This window comes from Crocodylus siamensis, chromosome 6 (assembly GCF_052110815.1).
Source record: "Crocodylus siamensis isolate JL-2025a chromosome 6, ASM5211081v1, whole genome shotgun sequence".
NCBI lineage: Eukaryota > Metazoa > Chordata > Crocodylia > Crocodylidae > Crocodylus > Crocodylus siamensis.
Genome location: NC_143400.1, coordinates 69848939 through 69873973, shown reverse-complemented (window position 1 = coordinate 69873973; position 25035 = coordinate 69848939). Strand labels below are relative to the sequence as shown.

At 41.4% G+C, this 25035-nt stretch overlaps 1 protein-coding gene across 2 annotated transcripts in view; it reads left to right on the top strand.

The window, feature by feature from the left end:
• Nucleotides 1–20216, top strand: part of HLTF (helicase like transcription factor) — a 44440-nt gene extending 24224 nt beyond the window's left edge. For both annotated transcript variants that reach the window (XM_090054496.1, XM_090054495.1), the window contains 10 exons: nt 1079–1217; nt 3400–3535; nt 3763–3942; nt 6894–7018; nt 8296–8474; nt 13939–14064; nt 14704–14816; nt 15163–15343; nt 18684–18764; nt 19443–20216. In XM_090054496.1, coding sequence (XP_089910622.1) covers nt 1079–1217; nt 3400–3535; nt 3763–3942; nt 6894–7018; nt 8296–8474; nt 13939–14064; nt 14704–14816; nt 15163–15343; nt 18684–18764; nt 19443–19595 — 1413 coding nt within the window. In that variant the 3' untranslated portion in view covers nt 19596–20216. The remainder of the gene's footprint in view (nt 1–1078; nt 1218–3399; nt 3536–3762; nt 3943–6893; nt 7019–8295; nt 8475–13938; nt 14065–14703; nt 14817–15162; nt 15344–18683; nt 18765–19442) is intronic.
• The last annotated feature ends 4819 nt before the right edge of the window (nt 20217–25035 follow it).

Sequence of the window (25035 nt, the reverse complement as noted above, 5' to 3'; positions counted from 1 at the left end):
TTGTGTTGTCAAGCAATCCTAAGCTGTACTTGTTCTGCTGCTTCCCAGCATTCTATGGAAAATGCGGAGGTGGCCAAGGGGGCACAATACCTGTGCCTCTGGAAGGATTAGGTAGCAGTTTGCTGCATTTCCAGTTTATTTATGTGTTGCTTTTGCAAAATGATTTGGCTGTGGGTTAATAAAACTAAATGGTTTTGGTTGGGGACTTTTAAAAGCACAAGCTTTTTAAAAACAGCTTCTTAACTGTCATTGAATGTCAGTTAGATTTGGGGATTGACCTCCTACTGAAAACTTGAAAACTTGTTATCCTTTACAGCCTTAAAAATGTACAGTGCTTAGAGCTGTGGGCAGACATACATACCTTTTCAGTTGCTTTAAAAAGGGAAGGGAGAGTTTGGGAACACCTGTCAGCTGTTATAGTATAATTCTTACATCTGCAAGCTTGTACCTTTTCAAAACCTTGGACTTGCTTTCTTGAAATAACTGCTATCTGAATACCCTTTAGCCCTATCCCACTTTCATGCTTTCTGACCTGATTTTGAAACCTTACTGCCGGCTTTCGTTTTGCTGCAGCTAATTGCCAAAATTTCAGTCTCAGACTACTGATATACGTTTTTTCAGGAATTGTTAAATACACAAGTCATTCCTAGTTTTCTATTTTATGTTGAGGGGTAAAGATAAACAGGAATACTTGCAGGAATACTTGTTTTAATGAGTTTACCTCGCTTCTCTTAGATTTGATGACTTGTTCTGTCATTGGGCTATGAAAAGCACCCTGCACTGCATCACTTGCAATTGTATAAGTGGCAAAATATGTATCAGTGCATAGAAAGTGGCAGCAGCATGCTTTTTAACTAAAACACATAGAAGATGCTTTAGTTCAGAACGCACTGCTGCTATTTTCTCCATGCTGATGTGCATTTCGCCACTTATACAAGAGTAAGCATTGCAGCGTGGTGCACGTCAGCTCCATGCTGGATCTCCAGCCTGTCTGGGCATGAAAAAGTATGTCTGTAAATGCACATAGTTGCCAAATGGTGTATTTTGTTGAGTTACAAGGTCAAAAATTCTGTTTCAGAGCAGAGGTGATAGTCCATTACACAAACTTAAATGGCTCCGAGTGGTATTGGATGAGGGGCACACAATACGAAATCCAAATGCGCTACAAACTAAAGCTGCATTAAATCTGGAGGCACAGAGAAGATGGATACTGACAGGTGAAAAATATCCGCTATGTAGAAAATGCAATGTTACTATTTATGTTCTGCAGTGGCATCACCTCAATAGTTTTAAATATCTTGTTTTCACTTTGGCTTTATCTAAAAATCATTTGTTGGTGACTGTGTCCAAAGTTCAGACTTATTTCTGATCTTCGTAATTTAGCTTTAGTTCAGGCTAAAACAGCTTTGGAAAGAATGCATGAAGCATTTCTTCAGTTTCTTTAGGGCAAATGAGAAATGTATAAAAGCAAAAACCATTTCTGGTGATGTTTTAGTTTTGAAGGTTGAGAATACAAGCAAATTAAACTATTTAATTTATTTAGATATCCAAAATATAGCTAGATGATCAGCAAAGAAAGAAGAGACAGACTTATGAGCTAACATGTCAGACTTCTAAAGAAGTAGATTTTTTTTTTTTTAAATTTACCTTGTCCTAATTCAGGAAGGCACCCTTATTCTGAGCCACATTTAGTTGCATAGACTTGACTTAGATCAGTGGAACTGTTTTAAGTTTTGTTCTGCACAGTAGCACTTGCCTGAATTGGGTCCTGACTAAAGTAGAAGAATATAAAGATGTGTGCTGCGTGGAGCCCCAACTTACCACATGTTAGATAGCTACTAGCCCTTCTGGGTGTGGCTGCAGTCATAAAATGAGTGTTCAGCTTTTTCTGCTGCCTGTGGACAGTGGTTTTGTCACAATCATGTTTTGTGTGTCTTACAATATTTCACACAGAAAAAAGATGATTTAAAAAAATTAAAGAAATTTATGGCCTTCCAAACACTTTTTGCCTTAGGAACAAAGAACTGGAAAGGGCCTTATGGGTCTTCAGGTACAGTCCCTTGTTTACTGGTAGTTATTAACTCAAAGAATTCCCTAAAATCTTGCTTCGTGCCCTCGTACAGAAGTCCAGGGTGCTATACTTGAAACACCAAGAATACGGTATAATATGCCACAGTTAAAAGCTGGGGAAATGTAGGTACTGTTAATGCCCTGCTCTGAAGATCCTAGGCAAAGGACTATGCCTCACACTGCAGAAGAAGATAGAAACCCGCAGCCTATGCCAGTCTGATTTAGGGGAAAAATTCTTCCTGAACCCAAATTTTATGATTTGTATGATCCTGAACAGAAGAGGCTAGCCATAAACCTCTGGTTTTCTAGGTTCTGGCAGGAACATTAAATACACTAGTCTAAAATCCCTAGGCTTAGGCCAGGCCAGGGGTTGTCAACCAGGGGTACTTGGGAAGTCCCTAGGGGGTATGTGCGGGCAGGGGCGGAGTGCCACCACCCCACACTGCCATCTCCGAGGAGCAGGGCCAGGGAGGGTGGGTGAGGGCAGTGGCGGTCCCTCTGTGGGCCTCATGGGTGGGGTTGGGGGGAGTGGGGGAGGAAGCTCACATGGCACCCATCACCCTGCAGGAGCCACCACCCCATGCTGCCACAGCTCTGCTCCCAGCTGCACACCCCCAACTCTCTTAGCTCTGCATCCATTTGCCAGGGGTACATTTATTAAAAAAGGGTTGAAAATCCCTGCCTTAGGCCAGTGTCATTTTAAATCCAAACTCCCGCCTATGAGCAGATTGGAATCCTATCTGAAACCATCATTTGTTTTTTTTTTTTCCTTTTAGTGTGCAGACATAGCTTTATCCAAGTGTATGGCTGTCAAAGACTTTTTTCAGTAAATGTTAAGCGAGCCAGTTTCAGTGGTTTCAATTTTTAAAAGCCTTCTCTAATAGCAGTTAGTGCTTTTAAAACTTCATTTTTAATAGACTAAACAAACTTTAAAAAAACAGATGAAAGTCCTCGGGCTTTTTTTTTCCCTGCCAATGCTTTATTTATTTATTTATTTATTTATTTATTTATGATGCACTTTCTCTGGCTGATGTCCCATTATTGTGTGGGTTAAGATCTTTTGTCAACCAATTGTATCCTTCCATTGAAGTCAAGTATGCATTGAATTAGCTGTAGAAAGACTTGTCTGTGCAAGTGCATACTAATGTAATGATTAGTTGATTTGTAGGAGCATCGGCTTTCTTTTAATGTCACAGATCCAAAACATGAATTCATTTAAAAAAAAACAAACCCCAGAATCTGGGTTGAGGGGGGAGAGCTGTTTTAGCTTGGAACCTAATTTATGTATTTGACATATTACATGTTCAGTATTACTTTTTTTTTTTTTAGGCACTCCTATCCAGAATTCCTTAAAGGATTTGTGGTCACTTCTCTCCTTTCTAAAACTGAAACCATTTGCTGATCGAGAGTGGTGGCATAGAACAATTCAGCGCCCTGTTACGATGGGAGATCAAGCGGGGCTTAGGTATGGAGAGTTCATAAGTATGCTGCAGATTAGTATGATCAGTGACAAACATTGACAAACTGGTGTTTTTAATTTCTTTACACTTCATGTATGAATTGAAAATATGCTTCATTTAATAATAGTAGTCGATTTTGTGCAGGAGATCCGTTTGTTTTTTCTTTAGTTTTTCAGTAAATTAAGCAAACATTTTGGTAACCTGTTAAACTGGTTCATTTATGTCTTTCTAGGCGTTTGCAATCCTTAATTAAAAATATTACTCTTAGAAGAACTAAAATGAGCAAAATTAAAGGGAAGCCAGTTTTGGAGTTGCCAGAACGTAAAGTATTTATTCAGCATGTTGTGCTTACGGAGGAAGAGAGACAAATCTATCAGGCTGTGAAGAATGAGGGCAAACTTGCTATTAGCAGGTAAATAGAAATGATAAACTCTTAGAGTCTAATAATAATCATCAGTAATTATACAGTCTGTTATGCTGAAGACTTGCATGGCCATGTCCTCACATGTAGGCATGTATAATTTGTGGCACCCCAAACTGCACATGTTGAACATTGAAGTGTTTGGTGCACTGCTGATTTGGAGTGTGGGGGCAAAATTTGCTACCAGGATTTCCTGATAGCAAAAAAAAAAAAAGAAAAGAAAAGAAAAAAGTGGCACAAAGTGCATCAAAATAGCATGCACTAGCACAAATGGAGGCCTAGTCCTCCAGAGCGATGCTCTGGATGTTGACTAGGTCTTTCTATTGGCTTATTTGTGCCCCTACTGCTCCAGCTTGCTGTGTGGCATGCAGGGAGCAACCAGAAGCATGTCAAGGCTAGCAACGGGGCCTGAGCTTGCAATGCATGCAGAGCCTGTCCTGGCCCCACACAGGCATCTAGGGCCAGCTGGATTACCTTTTAGAGTTGGGCATGGGGGGCAGTCGTGTCTCTGCTCCAGAAGCCTGGCCACTGAGGCCTGGGCCCTGGCTAGCAGCCCCAGAACCTCTGTGGGAGCCACCTAGGCCACAGCTGCAGGCACCATTGATCTTCAGGAGGCACCAGAGTCCATTTCAGGCAGCATGAGTGATCGTAGTGAGACGACAAGATGGGGAACCCAGCCACAGGAGTGTGCTTGTACCAGGGACCCAGCTGGTGGCCAGTGGAAGTTACTGACCACCTGGCTATTTGGGGCTAGGAGGCTACACTGTAGCAGCTTGCCCAGGGACACTGGGACACGCATATTTACCAGGTGATTGCTACACAGATGGCCCAGCAGAGGCATGCCAGAATATGGCAGCAGTGCAGGAGCAAGGCCAAGGCATTGTGCAGGCAACTTTTATGTTGTGTGCAATGCCAGCCAGTGCTTGGTGGCAGGGTGATCCACCATGCCTCACTGTGAGGAGCTGGCCAGAATCATTGGCCCTACAGGCATGGACTCGCCCCCTCCAGTCCCCTCACTACTTCATCACCAGGGGAAGAGTGGAGCCTGCATCAGCCAGACCTATGACCCAGCTGGAGTCCCCAGAGGCAGGGACCTTCTCCAGGTCTACAACAGCACTGTTGTCCAGCCATACTGGGAGTGACGGTGAGGAGGGACTTGTGCCACAGCCAAGACCTGTTGCTAAAGCCAGGCCCGAGGCAATGCTGGAGCAACAGGTCCCCCAGCTCGTGTGTGACACCAGTGGGAGTGTGGAGGAGCCCAAGGAGTGGGTCAGGGCCTTGCTGCCAGGCCTCGCCCCCATTTGAGGTCAGGTCCAACTCTGCCTCCCCTCCCTTCCCACTCCCAACCCAGGGCCCAGGAATTGCAGGCAAGGGAGCCACCTGTCACTGCAGTCTGGTAGGTCCTGCACAGAGCATGGGGAACTGGGAACCATTTACACATTTGTGGCACTATTATTTGTGGTGCAACAAGCGCAAGTCCCTGCATGTGTGGGTGCAGCCATAATGTCAAATTTCTGAAAACCACCAGCTGTAATAGTGTATATCTGAAGTAGGACAGATTGTTTATTCTTACTTGGTGCCCTGAATAAATAGTATAGCACAGCATGTCTTTATTTAAGAGTGAAAAAAGAATGAGGTACACTATGGCATATATCATAGTTGACCTGAATTGTCTTGGAAGAAGCCAAAAAATTACAAAATATACTAACAATGGTATTTAAAATAGTTCTTAAATGCTTGGGGGAAAAAAAACTTGTTTCAGTAGAGCAAGCTACATTTCATGTCCTGTATCAGGGGAAAAAATAACTCAATCTCAAATGAGATTTGGGAAATACTCACCAGTTGATAAGAGAAAAAAGTAACTAAGTTGTTAGGCTTCCTGCTTTGATGTTTATAGCAAGCACATGCATATGCAGAGTATTAATGTTTTAGACAATCCAGAAGGTTCTGCATTAAGCATTTTCATTCTTAATACTGTTTCACAATTTTATTAGAAAGAGAGAACATCAAGAAACTATGCAACATTGGTACACTTTCCTGCCTCTTGGTACTGCATGAGGCTTTTGTCCTGTAATTCATATTAGCTAACTACCTCAAATCGTCTTGTTCAATTTCAGTTACTCCCGTGAAGTTGTATTAGTATAGCTGAATAAAGAAGGTCCAGTGTAAATCAGATGGCTACAACTTCATGTGGCTGTTAATAAATGTACACTACAACAAGTTTTAATAGCTGAGAATCATTTGTTTCTTTTGAGTCAAATTCAAATACAAGGTGTAACTGAATTTCATGAAAGCCCATGACAGATTGAGGTATGACCCGCTAGCAACCCTTACTAAAGACTTCATCACCAGGGGAAGAGTGGAGCTTGCATCAGCCAGACCTGTGACCCAGCTGGAGTCCCCAGAGGCAGACAGAAGTTTTTGCTGCTACAGGCTGAAGCTTACATCCCAGTCCTCTGCCATGAGATACAAGTCTCTGCCCTTCAGAGCGCCCACATTGCCTGCACTTACCATTGCTGCAGATACTCTTGCTGCCCAGGGGCTGTGTAAGCACAGGCATGGGACAGCAAGGTGAGGGTCGGCTATTGAGAGGGATGCTGCAGAGGTAGGTGATAGGCAGCTCAGAGCAGCTGTCTTGCCTGATTCCCTGTTTCACCCTAGGCCAGGTTAGACCTTCTCAGACTAGATCTAACTTTTTTGCAGGCCCATAAGCTGTAGGTTCCTGACTCCTGTAAGTAGTTACATAATAAGTAGTTACATAACCTGCTCTGTTTTTTGTACATACAAAAAACAAAACTGTAACCTAGATGTTGAAAGGGCAAACCACTGATTTGTTTGATGGGAAGAATGGCTAGCAGAATTGCTGAACCTGACCCAGTGAAGCTATGTGTTAATTTTGGTTTTAATGTTTTCATATTCTAATATTACAATTTGTTCTTCAGATATTTCAGTGAAGGAACTGTTCTGGCACATTATGCAGATGTCCTTGGTGTCTTATTGAGACTGAGACAGCTGTGTTGTCATCCTCACCTTTGCACAAACACATCTTCTTTCAGTGGTACTGGTGGTGAGTAAATATACTTGGCTTATAGTTCTAAAAACAGCAGTATTTTGGTTCCATACCCAAGAACATAAATGTTAAGACTCAGATTTCCCTATGGTTCATTTTATCTAATATAGTATGTGTGAAAGAATAGTTTAATTGGCTTTAAACTGTTGGGGAAAGGGGTATCGGGGTGCAGATTGAGGCCCCCATGGTGAGGGAGGGAGTGGGGCTGGGGCAGGCACTTCCCAGTTGGGATGAGGCAGGGTGGGAGTGGAGCCACGAATAGCTTGTCCAGGGGGCATGGGTGGGGTAGGTGGTGCCACTGGTTACTGCACACACCTTGGGGGAAGAACAGGGATCATATGTCCCCCTAGATTTGTGCACAGGGTGAGGGCAAAGGTGGGCTACGTGCTTGGAGCCAAGGGTGGCACTGGGCACTTCTGGGGGGGAGGGAGAGGACAGTTAGCCACCCCAAAATTTTGATGTAGCCCCCTGCCAGTTCCTGCCCTCAAGCGCAGCCCTTGCCCTGTGTACACTACAAATGTTTTCAGGAAACCTTGGGTTCCAGAGGGAGTATGGTTGCAAAGATCTCCATGCTTCCCCCGAGGTGTGCTCAGTGGCTTGAGCTCCTTCCCCCCGATGCCTTCCAGACAAAGTGCCTGTGGCTCCATCTCACCCTGCCTTGGCTGGCAGTGCCTAACCTTGCCCTATCCCCATTCCCACTCTCTCCCTCACTGTTGGGAGCCTCTAACTTCTCCTCCATGCCCCTTTCCCCCACAGACTTACCAGTCAGATGCTGCTCTCCAACCTGCCGGGCTACATATTGGCAATCGGATCATATTGTCCAATTATGATTTGTTAATAATTGGCCATCGGTGTTGGCCCAAAAAATCTTTATTGGTGCACCTCTAGTATTTACAAATACTGTTCTGCTGTGGAGTTAATTTACTTCAGCCTAATAGGGGCGCATGGGTAGATGCACAGTGTTTACTGCACAGCTAATTGGTCTACTGCACAGATGTGCCCAAACAGTGGTTTTTCACCTTTAGCATTGAATGTGTGAATTTAGTCAAGGTCCCTTATTCAGACTAAACTAAGTCAAGCAGAGAATTGCAGCAATGTTTTTAAATAGTGAAACAATTCTTATTCATGCTTTTTGCCAAATTCAAATGATTTCATTAAATGATGGGCTAGATCTCTGTCTGATTTATAAATTAACATCATAATGTTGGTATCAGTGGAACCATGCTGATTTATGATAGGTATAACATAAGCTGTTGCTTTCTGTATATATTTAGTAAATAATACTCCTGAAGAATTGCGTGAGAAACTAGTAAATAAAATGAAGCTGGTTCTGAGCTCTGGATCAGATGAAGAATGTGCAGTTTGCTTGGATTCTCTCACCTTTCCTGTGATAACACATTGCGCACATGTGTTTTGTAAACCGTGTATATGCGAAGTCATCCAAAGTGAACAGGTTAGTTATTTTCTAATTACATTTAACTATTTGACTGATAAGATTTTGGTGGTCTGGTTCCAGTACAATATAGAATTTTAAAACAGTTGGCTGGCTTCATTCCGTGTCTTAACTGCACTAAAGCACAGGTAACAAATCATAAGTAGTTTTACAGATGTTTTGTATTTATGAATCTAAACAGTACTGCAGTAGGCTTTGGCTTCATACAGTCAAACCTCTGAATTAGGTGTGCACACAACATTGTTTGAACTTTAATTGGAGCCTTGCGAGTACTTCTAATGCATATTTCTCCACTCATTGTTCACTTTTATTTCCATGCTCTTCCTGCTCTCTCTTGTTCTTTCTTTTTTCATCTTTGAAATGATGTGATGGCATCTAGTGCTTTACTGTTGTAAATATACAGGACTATGCTGGGAACTGATTTGTCAGCATAGCATGTGAATGCTTTTTGTTCATGCATTTGGTCAGCTTGTCTCTAGCTGTATGTAACAAACCCCAAAACAAACACAAAAAAACAACCCCCTCCTCCCCCCCAACAAAAAACCTCCCAGCTGCATCAGAAGCTGATTTCTGAATTTAAATGAAATTTCTCTCCTGGTTCAAAGGTGTAGCATTGTTGTTGCTTGAAGCTCCAGAAGTAAGCCCTACCTTTTTGATTTTTAAACCACTAGATTTTTTTATTCCAGTGGTGAATAATTTGGTCTTTCAGTTTCCCCAACCCCTGTGTTTTTTAAACATTTAATGTTTATTCATTTTCTTCCTGTATTGACCTGTTGTTTTTTTTTTTTCCTCATCCTTCCTTGAATTGGGATCCAGTAGGTTTGTGGATTCACTTCCTGGATCCATCACTGCAGCAATTTCCCTACAGGACTCTTCTGTCCCTGTCAGGCATGATGGCACTGTCCTGGAAATGAGATTAAATTTAAAATTGTTGTTCCACATATGAAGCAGTATTTAAATACTTTTCTGAGTGCGTATTAGGCCTTGCTGGTTTGCAGCCAGCCAGCACTTGCATTGCCAGAGTACAAGGCTCAGAGCTCAGTTATGCTGGGAGATCAGGTTCCTCCACCCGAGCACTGTTGCAATACAGAAAAGCTGATCAGGAGTTTTTTGACTATTTTGATAAGTCTGCAAAGAAGGCCTTTACAGGAGATAAGTCCTACACAAGGCAGGGCTAGAATTGGTGTGGAAAACCCTTAAATTCAAGATCTCTCTAAAGAGACCTCTTCCCCAGGAAGGAAGTGGGACTCGTACCAAGCATCTCTTCCTTCTCCTGTGCATTGGAAATTTCTGATGGTTCTTATGGGTACGTGATGTTGCAAAGAACTGGAACTTCTTGATCTCGGAGATTTGAGGACAAAAACCATCAAAAGCAAGCCTCATCTTCAAAGATAACAATTTGTAAATGAACAAGTGGGTTGCAAAGAAACTACTTCTTTGTGCCTCCTTCCTAAACACTGGGAAAATTTTACTGACCTTACCTCTTGTGCAGGGACTTGTTCAGTATGATTATACTGCTAATTAAAGCTGATTTTTAAGGCTGGAAGGACAGAGAAGGGCACAGGGGACCCTGACAGTGAAGGAGCACTGGTCCCTTCCCTGCCCCGTGGCCAGCGCCTTGTGCTGCAGATGCTCGCAGCCCGCATGGGGCTGCCTGTGTCTGCTCCAGACAGCCCTGTGTGAGCCGCAAGCAGCTGCAGCAGGGAGCGCCGGCCATGGGAAGGGGCCATTTTCCCCCCCCCTTTGGTGCTCAGCTTTTCCCTGGGCTCCTTCCCTGTGCAGAGAAAAGCGGTCCTTCGCCCGCCCTTCCCTGTGCAGAGAAAAGAGGTCCTTCGCCCCCCCCCCATGGCTGGCATTCCCTGCTGCAGGTGCTTGCAACCTACACGGGGCTGTCCGGATCAGGCACAGGCAGTCCCCAGGGCTGCGAGCGACTGCAGCGTAGGGCACTGGGCATGGGGTGAGTGAGGGGCTGCTTTTCCCCAACGTCTGCACTCAGCAGCACCTTGTAACCTGGCCCCACTGCCAGGCTGCAGTGGGGCTAGGTTACAAGCTGGTGCTGAGTGTGGGGAAGAGTGGCTCCTTGCTTGCCATGTGGCTGGTGCTCCGCGCTGCAGTCGCTCACAGCTTGCCTGGGACTGCCTGGGCCTACTCCAGACAGCCCCACGTGGGCTGCAAGCACCTGCAGCAGGGAGCACCAATTATGGGGTGGGCAAGGGGCTGCTTTTCCCTGCACTTAGTACCGGCTTCTTCCCTGCTGGCAAGCAGGGGGTGGGGCTGTGCACTGCCCCCCACCTGTAAAGAGGGGCTGGGGGGCACTGGGGGTGTGTGGGCAGGGAGCCAGCGGGAGCATGGGGCCTGCACTGCTGCCCCAGGATCAGTGCCGGTGGGCCTCAGTGTAGAGTGGCAGGAGCGCAGGGTCCCAGGTGGCAGGGGCTCTATGGAGCTGGGCCAGCTCCCCCTTCTCCCTGCTGGTGCAGCCCAGCTCTACGGACCCCTGCCAGCCTGCGCCCCACTTTGGGCCCCACTGGTGCTGGCCCTGGCACTGGGACATTGATCCCAAGATGGTGACCAGGGAGTGAGGCACCTGTTAAGGGGCAAGGCTACCCACGTGGCCCTCGACAGCCTACCAAAACTGGGTAAGTGGCCCTTCACCTGAAATAATTGCCCGCCACTGAGCTTGATCAATGTTTCTCAGTTCTTTCAGCCTCAAGGCTCTTCTTCCATATGTCTTCTGAATTCAAATCCGTCTCTGATTTTCAGTTGGGGTGTCATGAAATTTCAAAAGGTTTTTTTGTTTGTTTGTTTGGGTTTTTTTGGGTTTTTTTTTTAATAACAGTACATCTTGGCACTGGTGTGATTGCCTTTGACAGGGGAATGGAATATGTTATGTGTTTTGGGGGGGGGGGAAGGAAAACCGCCCAAAACACGTCTTTTCGGGTATGAGAGCAAAGTGTGCCAGCAGTTTTAATCCAGAAGAAAGTGTCCTGGGTATCGAAATTTTGGAAAATGCTGCCCTACAGCATGCAGCTCTTTAAGTATCCTCTACATGTTACATGTGTTGCACAGTTACCTTAGGACCAGCTACAAATGCGAAGTAGCTATCGCATAATAAAAAGCTCCAACCAACTGTAAAGTGAGACCTAAAAAATGTGCAATAACTATATAGCAGGCTGCTATTGAGCTTTAATTTGCACGTTATAGCAGGGTCTCTCCTATGACTGGGAGCCCTGTCAATTGACAGGGGTACGGCTTGCCTAGCATGAAAGCCCCAAACCTTGGTAATTGCAGCTGCTATGATCCCCAAGGCTAGGATTGGGGAGTGAAAACCTGACCTCACACAGGGCTCTCAGCCCCAGCTGCGCCTCATGTAGCTGGGACCAAAAGCCCTTCAATTGACAGGACTTCCTGTCCAAGCTGTGCATTGTTCTTAGCTGTGGCTAAGGGCCCCACAACTGATGGGGCTCGTAGTCTGGGTTGTGCCTCACTGGGCTCCCAGCCATCGGAGCCTGCTTCTTGCCAGTGCAGGGGGAGCTCAGAATAGGGCTCCCCCTGGACTGGCAATATGGAACGATTGGATCTGATGTGTAGCATGGCCATAGGTGCAATTGTGTCGGTACCACATAAGATCCAGTTGTGCCTTTGCCTGGATATTATAATATTGCTCAACAAAAGTTCCAGATGCACTCATAGGTTCGCTGTAGTTGTCTGCCGCCAGTGGTCAGCACTAATTGTTTTAAACCATTTCACTACGAAGCTTTCTTCTCTAGGTTGGTATCTGTGAAACTATTTTGTTGTTGTTGTTTCGTTACATTAGGTGGAAGTATATGGGATGATAAATAAGGCAGTGAAAGTGTTGTGTTTTTTTTTTGTGGTTGTTGTTGTTATTGTCTCTGAAATAATCCTTCTCACCTCCCTTAGCTACTGATTAACAGACATGCCAAACTCTTTTGATTACATGGACATACTTTTGTTTCTTACCACAGCAGTCAAGACATTTTTGAATAGAGAAATATTTTTTTACACTTGTGAAGTCTTCTGTTAGAGGTTCTTTTGTAAAAGGGCCCCTCTTTTTTGAGATGTGATAAACTACGGGTCTGTCTACCTTGCAGTCATAGCTGTTACTGCAGTAAAAGGTGGACGTACCTGAGCTACCTTTATCGTAGTTATGAGCTCGGCATGTGTTAGGCAACCCATTTTATCCATCTTCTCAGGCAAGTTCTGTAGTATAGACCATTCTGAACTTCCATGCTGCTTTGGCTAGACTGCTTCTGATGTTCAAGCTATCTGTGTTAGAGCTGCTGCACTGCAGACATAAAAAAAAAAAAAAAAAAGTAGGCATACACTAAAACTCTTGCCCTTCTTCATTCACACAATTTTACTATTTAGTGGAGCTAGCCTGTGTATCTTGCATCTAGCCTTATTAAATTATTTAACAAGTTCTCTTGGCCTTAAACAGGCTTGTTTTAATGTGAACAATCATTGGCACCACATTCTGTCTGTAACTATTTGTACCTAGAAGAAATTGTAGGCACTGTCTGAAAATCTAAACATAAAGCAGATTTTGGTGGAGCACTGCCTGTTTTGAAATGAAATGTAAATAATGAATTGCAGAGAATATAGTTCCAGAAAGATACAAGAACCATCTTGGGCTTTTTAAAAACAAACAGTTTATTTTTCTGCTATTGACCTTATTTTAAAATGAAGATTTTTTTTTTTCTTTTCCCTTCCTTCGTAAGACGACCTGACTGAGGAGTCATAATTAACTTGGTGTGTATAAAAAAACAAAAAACAAAAAACCAAACAAACAAACACCCCCCCCCCAAACATGTATAGGTTGTTTTAAAGCAGAAGTATTTTAGTACAAAATAAAAAAGAAACAAGTGATGGTGCCACACGGGGGCAGAGGGGGGGAAGGGTTGGGGGGGTGCCAGACCCCAGGTGACACCTGATATAGCTATCTATGCACAGAGGGGGGAAGGGATTGTGGCTAAGCCTTCATCTGGTTGTACAGGGGTAGAGAAGGGGATGTGGCTCAGCCCTGATTTGGCCCCATAGGGCTTGGGAATTTGACAGCTGGGGAAGGCTGATACCTGGCAGTATTACTACTCCCCTACCACAACATTTCCAGACCTGTGGGGAATCCTTTGAGCTGGATGCCAAGGCTCCATGGGCTGCATTTGGTCCACAAGCTGGAGGTTGAGCCTCCTTGCTTTAATAATACAAGTCTCTTCTTTTTGCATTGACAGTCAGTTGTGATTTGGAAGATTCTTCACAATGAATTGTGTATGTAAACTAGCATGAATGGGAATATCATACAGTTTAATTGACTGTTGTTCATGATGTTACCTTTGAACTACTCATGAGTGATAATGTTATTTTTCAGGAGAAAAATCGACTCCAAATATGACCTGTAGTGTTAAGGATACTTTTACTAACACTTAAGTTTCTTTTTTTTTTTTTACAGCCAAATGCCAAATGCCCTCTTTGTAGGAACGAACTTCGACTAGAGCATTTGATAGAATGTCCTCTGGAGGAGTCAGACTTCGAGAGTGTGAAGAAAAGTGATCAGGAATGGATACCCAGTTCAAAAGTATAGTGACATTTAGCAAAATATATAGAAATATTCTGTTTTAAGTTTGAATTTACAAGGCATACAGCAAGCCATTTTAGTACAAGTAGAACCAGAAAATCCCACAGTGATCCTAAACTGCAGTAAAGAAAGAAAAAAAAATTGTTATAACTCAGCAGTGGTGTTAAACCTAGATTAAAATGGTTTTTTGTCCTCCCCATCTTTTGGAAGAAATATAAATAAAATCTTCTTAATGTCTCAGAAATTAATTAGTAATAATTTAGAAGAATTTCATCCCTTGCAGGCGCTGCCCACCTAGGCAGACATAGGGGGTGGGGGAAGGTCGCACACGGTGGCTGCTGCTGCTCCACAGTCGGCCACGGCTTTTGACACTGAACAAGAGGCTCTTGCTCCTCAAACATGACCTGCCTCTTCAGGAGCCACAGTGTCAACATGAAAAGTGGCCAGCCCTTATTTTTGTCTCATCAATTCTTCTAGTAAAAACAATTTTTGTTTGGAACTAGTCTTTTCAAAGGCTAATTCAGTATATTGATTTCTCAGAGAACACAGTGCTGAAGCCCAGGGGTTTTCAGATTAGCTGCAAGAGTGGAAACTAACAAGCCATCATCTAACTGCATAAGTCTTCATTTTGGTTTTCAGATAAATGCTCTGATGCATGCTTTGATACAACTAAGGAAGGAGAATCCAGCTGTTAAGTGTCTGATTGTTTCTCAATTCACAACTTTCCTGTCTTTAATAGAAACACCACTGAGGTAAGTAGAATGATTTATAATTTTGGGTACAGTGAGTGGGCTGCTAGGTTAAAATATTTGGAGTATGTTTTAAGTAGTTTAAACGTTTTAACTTTCTTTAGAATAAAAACGATAAAACATACCTTTTATCTTTTAGAATATTAAAAGAACAGTTTTAGTTCAAGTATTTTTGTCCAGCAGTATGAAGCCTGACTGTGTGTGAGAGAGAGATCCTGAAGCATGTATAACCTTTCAATCGAATAGTTTTAAAAAAAATGACAAGTAGAGGTCAGGATGTTAAAATGATTTATTTATTGTCCTATTATTATTATTATCTTGGTAATTCCCCCCCCCTTGTCTTCTGCAGAGAGTCTGGTTTTGTTTTTACTCGTTTAGATGGATCCATGCCCCAGAAAAAACGGGTAGAAGCAATTCAGTGCTTCCAAAGCAGCCAAGCAGGATCTCCAACCATAATGCTGTTATCGTTAAAAGCTGGTGGGGTTGGATTAAACTTGACTGCAGCTTCACGAGTGTTCTTAATGGATCCGGTATGTAATAGTCTTGCCAAAAGTAATTACAACCCCTTCAGGATTTTAGGGAGAAGTAGAAATGAGGTCCTCTGAGAATCAGTAACACCAATAGATACCTGGGGAGAAGCATTGTAAAGTTGCCACTTACTTATTTTCCTTTTGATGTAGGAAAGCATTTTATGAAATGGATTTTGCTTATAGGATGCAGTAAAAATTCCTGAGCGCCTCATCACGAAAGGTGTTAATATCTGTCATGAGAATATTGCATGGCTATCACTTTTCTTGCCTAGAGCCAAGCCTCTTTTTCTTTTAAATTCAGTCCCCCTTGTGTTGAGCTGTGGAATTGCCTTGAAAAGTAGCATCTGCTGAGAGTCAGCACAAGCATAGTATTGTCATGCTGCTATGTAAGAAGGGGTGTAGGTTGTAGCCGTGTTGGTCTAAGGACATAGGCAGACAAGTCTGCCTACGTAAGGAGTATACTTTAGTTTCATGGGGTGAAGACTGAAAGCCTCTCTGACTCTTACTGTGAACAGAGTTTTGGCACAGCACCAGCTAAATTTAAGACAAGTGCTGAAAACCAGCATAATCTATTTTAAGGCTTCAGGCTTGGCAACAGTGCAGGAAGTGCCCTCTTTGGCAGCTGCTCCTTCTATTTGGCATTGCTACCGCTGATGCTGGCCTTGACTCTATCCTCTGGTTACTAACATTACTGTCATGGCACTACAAGTTTATGCAGATTCCCATGCAGATGAGCAGAAGCCAACCTCTATTCCAGAAGAGTGTGAGCAAAAGGGGGGAAAAAAGGAAATGCAATTCCTGTCTTCTTTGGTACTCTCTAACCTAGAAGGGACCTTCACTGTTGCCTTCCCCCCCATGGTTACCTGATGCCAGAGGTCCGTGAATCTCTCATCAGTGACATGGTACATACATAGCCTCTCCCCATCCTTGGATTGTTAATCCAAGTGGGGAGGTATTGTTTCAGCTTGTACAAAGGACCATTTTTCTTGAAGTTTTTTTCCTGGACTCTATCCATGCAAGAATATTTCTTCAGAGAAAAGATAATTTTCAAAAGTCAAAGCTGTCTGGCAACTCTTGGAACAAGTAGTATGGTTTTGCTCAAGTTTTTTTCTGAAAATACTAGGTCTGATGGCCTTATTAGACTATATGTCAGCTTTTGCTCATCTGAATGTAAGACTTTTACAGCACTGGATCGTGGGTAATTACACACCTCCTGTGCAAACTCTTCAAAGTAGATTAATGTTCCCTTCTTTATTGGACTAAAAGCTTTGTTGGTGAGAGAACAGGAATGCATCTCCTCACCCTGCTTCCAAGAAAGGGAGACCTATTTGTGCTGTCTCAGTTGCTAGTAATGTTTGCAATCTGGGTTGGGGTGTATATTTTCTAGACCTCCAGCTACACTGAGTACAAAATTCCATATTGATGTGCTGGAGCTCTGAATAGTATGGGAGGTCTTCAAAGCTTTTTATTCTTTGAGTGGTTTTGTTTATAAAGTACATGTGTTTGCAGACAACACAACAGTTACAGGTATTTTTTAACAAGCAGGGAGTAGTATATTCCCAGTCATTATCAGTAGGGACAAGAAAAAAATTGAATATGGTACATTCAGAACTAAATCCACCTAGTAGCTCTTCACCTTTGTCAGCAAGGAGGTTGGATGGCCAGAATGCTTGCAGGTCAGGTCACCCTGCAATAGAGCACTTCACATCAGACCAAAACATTGAGTGCCAATATCTTTTTGTGTTCTTTTACAGTGCAGTACTTTTCAGCTAAGCGTCTGTTTGAACAGTGGTCTTTATGCTGTCCTTTCTTTGCTTGAACTCATTGTCCTAATTGCACTGGACATGGGAGTCATACCAATCATCTTGATATAAGCTGTGCAACATTGATCACCAGAGCTGCTGTTGAGAGAGGAATTCTTATATCTCTTGTTCTTGTCCCTAGACATCCTGTCTTGAAGCATCCAGAGATGCTCCAACTTGCAACATGAGGAATAACCCATTGACTAATATTTCTGTTCTTTGAAACTGCTAGATATCCTCTTAAAATTTAGGAAAGGCTCTACCCTGAAATGTTATAAGGTGCATCACTTGGACCACTGGAAAAAGAGTTGCTTCATCTAGTAGTTCCAGAAAATGTTTTGTACTCAGTCTTAAGACTTATTTTAGCCTCCCTAAACATGCACCACAGCAGCAATATCTGTTGTAGTCATGTTCAAGACATTCCCATTTCTCTCTTCCTACAAGAGACCAGCTTCCTTAAGAGCAGAATAAATGCATTTTTCCCCACTTGGGAACCCCTGCCCTAACTGGACCTAAATTATGTTCTAAGCAGAGTGACTCTCCTTATCAGCCTCTAACACACACACCTCTCAAGTAAATATTATAATAAGGACAAAGTTACAAGTCCCATCCCAGCTCCATGCTTAGGCATTCTCAGATTTTCAACCATGTTGGAGTATCCCCTCTGTGTTCCTTTCCAGGAGACATTTGCCACCCAAGGACATTTGTTTTCTTATTCTCAATGGCAAGAGACTAATTTTTTATTTTCTTTGTAAAAAAACAAACTTTCTAGAAAAATCCAAAAGGTTACTGATAGGAGGAGAGGTTAAAATGATCCCATTACCAGGCACTTTATCCCTAAGTTAATATGAAGAACATCGTCTCATTTTAAATAACTAAACATCTAAAAATTGAAGGAACACTTCAATTAAGAGCTAACATACAATCGGTAAAATGTTTTGGACAATTCTCAGCAACTTAGAATTGGGTGCTTTTTCATTTGTTTGGGTGAACTGTGCATCAGTCCCTTTTTAAGTGAAGAACTCTTTGCCCACCATCATCTCACTGGTGCCATGAAAACACTTTTTGATAAAAGAGTTGTAATTCTTGGTTATGTTTGTTTTTAATTGCTTCTGCATACTTATATGTACAGCTCATCTTCCTCAATGTTTGGGACTCAGCAGTTAGGAAGGGAGAGATGTCCGTATCCATATGCTAAGGTGATGGCATTGCCCTATCTATAAGGTTTCTTAATGGACCCACAATAAAATGGCTTTTCAAGGCAGTTCTGTAACCTGATGCCTAGGGAAGTGGGAGGCCACATCCTGTAGAGGTGAATGTACAAAGGAATTTTCCTAAGAGTAATTACTGGCAGTAACTGTTGTGTGTGTGTGTGGTGGCTTTTTTTAAGTTCAAAACCTCAATTACATGTTCATAATAGTCTGTGACTGATATAACATGACTTTTACTGAGTTCAAATATGTCTTGCTAGACTGGAAAATCAAATTGTAAACTGCTTGTTTGGGACAAGGCCTAGCTTGATTGTGCATCTTTTATAGGCTTGGAATCCTGCAGCAGAAGACCAGTGTTTTGACAGATGTCATAGACTTGGCCAGAAGCAAGCTGTTGTTATCACCAAGGTGAGCTGGAAGATCTTATGTCTGAACAATTTTATGTTTATGATATAGAAGTATGTGGGGCTTTTGCTTAATAACACTTTCATTTGAAAGTATTTGACATAATTTGCCTGTTTTTTTTAAATGCTTAAAAAGATGTCGCCCTGTGTTTTTGGGTACATACTGAAATGTAAAATTGAATAAGCGTTTTTCATAACTAACTTACTAGTTTTAGGCACAGGATATGCTGGGTGTTGATGTCTAGTCCACTGATAATGTTGTTTATTTTTTGACAGAAAAGGCAGTGCCCTTCTACATGTCACTTGTTTTCCTTCCTGCTGATCTGTTCTTTAGCAGCCAAAGTCTCTTTCCAAGTCAACTGTGAAGATCTTATTTAGGACCATTGGAGGCAGATCCTCTGCTGCTATCAGCAGCAAAAAAAATTTTTCCCCCAACAATCCAAAATGGACACAAATCACAATCTAAGAAAAATTATTCCCTCCCCCCAAAAAGCTTAGAATGTGTGCAGCACTTTGGTTTTTTTTTCTTTTAGCTTTACCTTGTTCTTCAAAGTAAGAAGGCAATGTTTTATTTCTAATCCTGTACTCGGGCATCTAAATGAGTGTCCTGATTCCGTTTTGGCAGTAGGCCTCTAGTTTGTTTTTAATCTCTGTGTTTAACTGGGTTTTCAATTTATTTCAGTTTGTTGTGAAGAATTCAGTGGAAGAAAATATGCTGAGCATCCAAAATAAGAAGAGGAAACTGGCTGCTGGAGCCTTTGCAACTAAAAAGCCTACTGCTAGTGAAGTGAAACAAACCAAAATTAATGAAATTAAGACTTTAATTGACTTATAATTTTTGGGATAGGTGGTTAATTATTTGTGAATAACAAAGTTATAGTTGATATGGCAGTCATGTTCATAATATATACTTCACGTGGGCTTATAATTATGCTACTAAGTTCATTGCCAGGGCTGTAAACTCAAATAGTGAAATTTAATTTTTTCCTGGTCAGTTTGTGTTGATGCTTATTTCCCCTTTTTAATGCATTTTGCGTTTTTGTAAAGCTCCCTTCACTTCCCAAATGTTACAACTTGTGACCAAAAAAACCCGATTTGGCACAGAATTATAGTAATGACTTGCCTTTCTCTGCCTTTTGTGTATGCAAGGATTTTGATTTTGATTTTTAGAATGAAAATTCAACTAGTATTTTTTTGGCATTGAGAATATTGTCATCTCTTCTTCCAAAGACAGAAATATTAAGAAGTGTGAATAATACATAGGCTGAACATAAACATGTCCTTTAAACCAAACCAATAGTGTTTGCTCCCCCCTTCCCCGATAGCTGATCAATAATAATTGCAAAACTAGTAAGGCAATACAATCTTCTAAGAATAATATTTCTATATTGTTTTCTAGCTATCAGTCTATATAGTTTTACATGTTTTTATGGTAAGTAAAAGATTTTTATGGAAAGACAGCTTCTGTATCTTCCTTTATGGATATAGTAGGGAACCAATTGTCTGAAGTGAATTATATTATGTATAAAGCCCTCTAATTTTGTCCATTTCTGTGTAAAATTTCTCAGAAGTGTATAGAAGTTCTAAATTTATACCCACACTTTTTTTTTTTCATAGAACATTTGGATAAGAGTACTTGAATACTAGTTTAGCTCTAGTGCTATTACCTAAGCATCTGTGCTTTTGAATTTTTACTGTGCTACAGTGCAGATATTTGCTGTAGACAATATACAAAGTATCTCTGTTTGTGATGTGTACTGTGCTTATATATTTGGGGGGAAAAGTGAGTAAAAGCTGCTTTTTATAAGGGTTACAAACACAACACATTTCTCCTACTAATCAACATAATTTGGAAGATGGCAGATAGAGTATTGATTTAAGTACAAACTGACTTACGGAAGATGAGTAGTTTTGTCTTATTTTGCTTTTTAAACCAACGACCCCTCCCTCATGCTCACTAAGATTTGTCATTATGCTGTTTTTTAATCCCACCTACCTTCTTCCCCGTTGTTTCCATCCCTGGCATTGTACTTCCTCTACCACAACTGACCCAACTCCCAGCCTAATTATATCAGATTCATAATCAAGAAGAAAAATAGGGAAATACAGGATAAGTTTGTAGCAGCAGGGAAATGATTATGATTTTTTTTCTACTTAACAATAGCTGGCTAGTATTCTAAAGGGTAAATGAACAGCAACTGCAAGTTTTGATGATACCTTCCAAAGGAATAGTCCAGGTTTTTAAAAGGAAATCTAAAAGGACCTTACTTGTATTCAGCCACTAAACAAGACTAGTCAGTTTTAATATTTTTCTTGTGCTGATTCACTGATATGACAGGAATACTATCGAAGACTATTTTCTCACTCCTTAAATTCTGTTACCCTGGTGCCCAAAGTTGTCCCATTTCTCCTTGTCTCCCCAGTTTTGTAAACAGGATAATAATGCCTTAAGTACTCTGATAGATAAGAAAACAAGACTTGCTCCAGGAGGTTGCACATTAAGCAATTCATGACAAGCAAGTGTAGTAGTAGGGAGGAAGGCTGAAGACTATAAGAACTAAGCTAAGACAATAAAAGTCCTATGACTATCATTCTAAATAGACTGGTTTTAAACAATCTGCAATCTATACTTGTTTTTTACCTAGTCACTAACAGATACTTCCATAAGGCTTGCCTTGAGATATATATAATCTTAAGAGCAGATATCTTCTCCACAAACATATGAGTGAAAGAGCTAGGTGAGAACACAATTACAAGATACATATGTAACTGTAGAGGGAGAATGCTGAAGAGGGTTTTGAGGCTGAGTATGTTTGAACTTGATCAAATCCTGCTGAATAGGCTTGATACGTTGAAGACAAAGACTATTTTTTTAACAGCTTTATTTTTAATAGACTTTACTGGGCCATTCTATGTTTATGGGGCTAGGAAGACAGTTTAGCTATATGGTCATAGAAAAAGCCACATTTTAGAGATGTGACAGAGGAAGAACTTAAGAATTTAGATACAATTGAGTTATTGGACAAAAGAAAAGAGTCTGTCAATTACAGCATTGTCAACAAGAAAATACTAGCAGGTGTGATGACAGTAATGCCAGTTAAATCCTATGCCACCATGTAACAACGTATACATATTTTTGTATATACTGCATAAATGATACATTGAACTTCACATTGGAACACAAGATCTGTATGTGTGTGTCCCTTTAGAATAAAGTTTTCTTTAGTAAGTGTGGATCAAAACAATAGTGGTCCAATAGGATGGAAAAACCATTTTTGATTAGACCTGTATCTTTCCTTTCCTAAGTAAATTTTTAAAAGTACAAGTCATTAAGTTGCATATGAACTGGTGCCATGCCTGATCAACCATTTAACCTTTTAACTTGTCCTGATGCAAGATAACCAAACAACTTGTAAGTCTGAATCATGACCAGCTTTCTGGACACTAACTTACAAAAAGTTGAGTAGTTTCATTCCCTGAAGCAGCAGTCCCCTCACTGAGTGCGCCCTTTACCTACCAACACAGAATGGAATAAGTTGTGGCTCCTGCTATGCAGAATGGCAGTCCAAAGGAGGGACTTAGTGCAGCTGGTATATATGCACAGATGTCCCCTCCCAAGTATGCATTAATGCAGGGCTGGCCAGCTTGTAGTACAGGTGCCATGGACAGCCTTTGTATATGGTACAGCAGAAGATAAGGTAGGGGATATAGGGAAAGAAACAAAATAGAAGAAAAGATTGGGCAGAAGGGGAATGGAGTGGCATACTTCAAAAAGACTCCCTCCCCCCCATCCCTTAATGCATCGGAGGAATAAGAGTTGAAGTTAAAAGCATGAGGGCTTTGTATTTCTGTGTACATTTAAGTAAAGACATGTGCACTAGAACTGGGTAATGAAAGCATCAGTTGCAAATGTCTGTTCCTTTTTGGCTGGAGTGTAAAAACCCATCCTCCCTACCATATCTTATTGGCTCTTAAAATTAGCTTTTGGCTGACTAGTATTTTCCCATTTTGAAGTTCTTACTGATGTCAATGACTAGGGAATGGAAACTATCCAGTTTTGGGAAGAATATGCATAAGCTCATACAGACAGAAAACGTGCGAATTTCAACAATTCATTTCAAAAGACTTTAGTGAGGCCCCTCTCCCAAGTGCTGCCTCTACAACTATAGCTGTCATCACCAGGAACAAGTCCCAGGATATATTTTTGTATAAAGGCTGCTGCTGTAGTAGAGTGCTCCACCCCTTGAATCACAAAACAATAAGCCAACATGACTACTTCAAGAAGAAATCAGTCCTCCAACACAGAAGGGCTATCATTTGCCATTTCATTTTGGTATCATGTACACCTAGATTTGAAGCAGATGTTGTTATAAACTGGAAAAACAACAGCAGTTGGTCAGCCACAGACAATAATTTGGCAACATGATACAAACCTGGACCCAGGACTAATAAGACAGTACTTGTATTACAAGTAAAATGGCATGCTTCCAACATTTTTCTGCTCAAACAGGCTAATCAGGAAGTGGCCATGTCAGTAGACTATGGCTGTGTACATGCCATTTGACTTTTAGTGTAACAGCTAGCCATCTTTGCTGCTGTGAGTATACACAAGGATGACAACTAGGCAATGTTAGAGAACTTGGAAAGTGATGGAGTAGAAATAAAAAATCATTTTCAGATTTAAAAATAAACTTGGAACCTCAGCATGTTTATAGATGTGCTGTGGGGGGCACTTCAGTTAGTAGTTATGATTGCAGAAAATAAAATATAATCGTTTCTTTTCCTCAGGTCTCTGGAGCAGCAATGTAAAGCTTTTGTGCTTAATGAAACTATTCCCTTATTTACTGAAAATAGTTCTAGCCCTGAGTTTTAGTAGTGCTCCCTTTCTTTAACAGTAAGAAAGGGGAAGAAATGGGGTGGGGGAAGAGACTTATTCCTACCCAAAGGCTAAATAACCATTTTGGCCTAGAAACAGTATGGATTTTTTTGTGTTGGAAGGTAGTAATCAATGCATTTCTCACAGAGGTATTTTTGTGAACTTATATTGAAATTTATAATAAATATATTGGCTGAACAAGTTAATATTGCCTAGAAGGGTTCCTAGGTGCTGACATGAAAAGATAAAATGAACATAAGACTCTTAACTCTTAAAGAGTGCAGCCCTCAACACTCCTTTCACCAAAACAGATTAGTTAAATACTGATGCCTTAAGGCTGACTGTGTTTGCATTGATTGGCAAAGTTAACTAAGTGTCCCCAGGCTTTTTTTTATTATTATTAATAATAATAATAATAAAACAATAATAAGTTATGGATAGCTTCTCCCTTCCCTCCAGGTTTCTGTAGCAAGCCAAGACCAGTTTACAGTCATGCAACTTAGTCAGATGTTTCCACTTCAGAGAATTGGAAACCTCATTTATGAACATACATACAGCTAGCAGTTTGGGGCCCATACAAAAGCTCCCATTCTACTACATGATGCCACTAGTTTAATTGGTTTGAGTCTGTGTGAAATTGCTTACTAAATATGAACTAAAAACTGTAATTTTGGTAGATACTTTTAGCCACTTTTGCTCAAGTTGTTGGGACAAGGAATTTTATGCCTGCCGTAGACACTATGGTCAGGCCAGTTAGTACTGGGATGGCAGCAGGAACTGCTGTTGGTAGTAATGTATAGGTTTCAAAACATGGTGACAGATCAATAAATATTTGTGTGCTTATGTAAGCTTTTCTCTTCCTTCTACTTGTTTGTGTCTAGCAGGATTTCTCAGAGAAAAACTTTACCAGTGCAGGGGAGGGTGAAAAGTAGGATGTTGGAGAGGGACTTGGTATGCTCCTGCCAGATAGCAGGGCTAAGTGCTCTCTGGGTTCACATCTGAAACCTGACTTGCCCTCTATATCCCTATAACAACTAGATGTTAAAAGAGAGTCATAGGAATATCAAAAATAGTCTTCAGTTACCTTCTGTACAAGTATAATTTCTAAACCATTCCAAACAGATGTTTATTCAGCTTCTCCATAAAAACACAACCAAGTTCAGTGATGGAGGTTCCCATTCTCCTAGTTAACTTTGTATAGTTCCCTTTTTCTCCACACAAAAGTGACTTTGCCCAGAGTATTGCTGTCATTTTTGCACAGAAAATTGACCAGGCAATACTTGAGTACTTTTAATTAGCTATCTCTTAATACCAGTTGATGTAGTTAGAATTTAGCCTGACAAACCATGCCAAGGTTCATCTGTTCTTAGTCTAGCTAACATATTTCTGTACTGTTGCC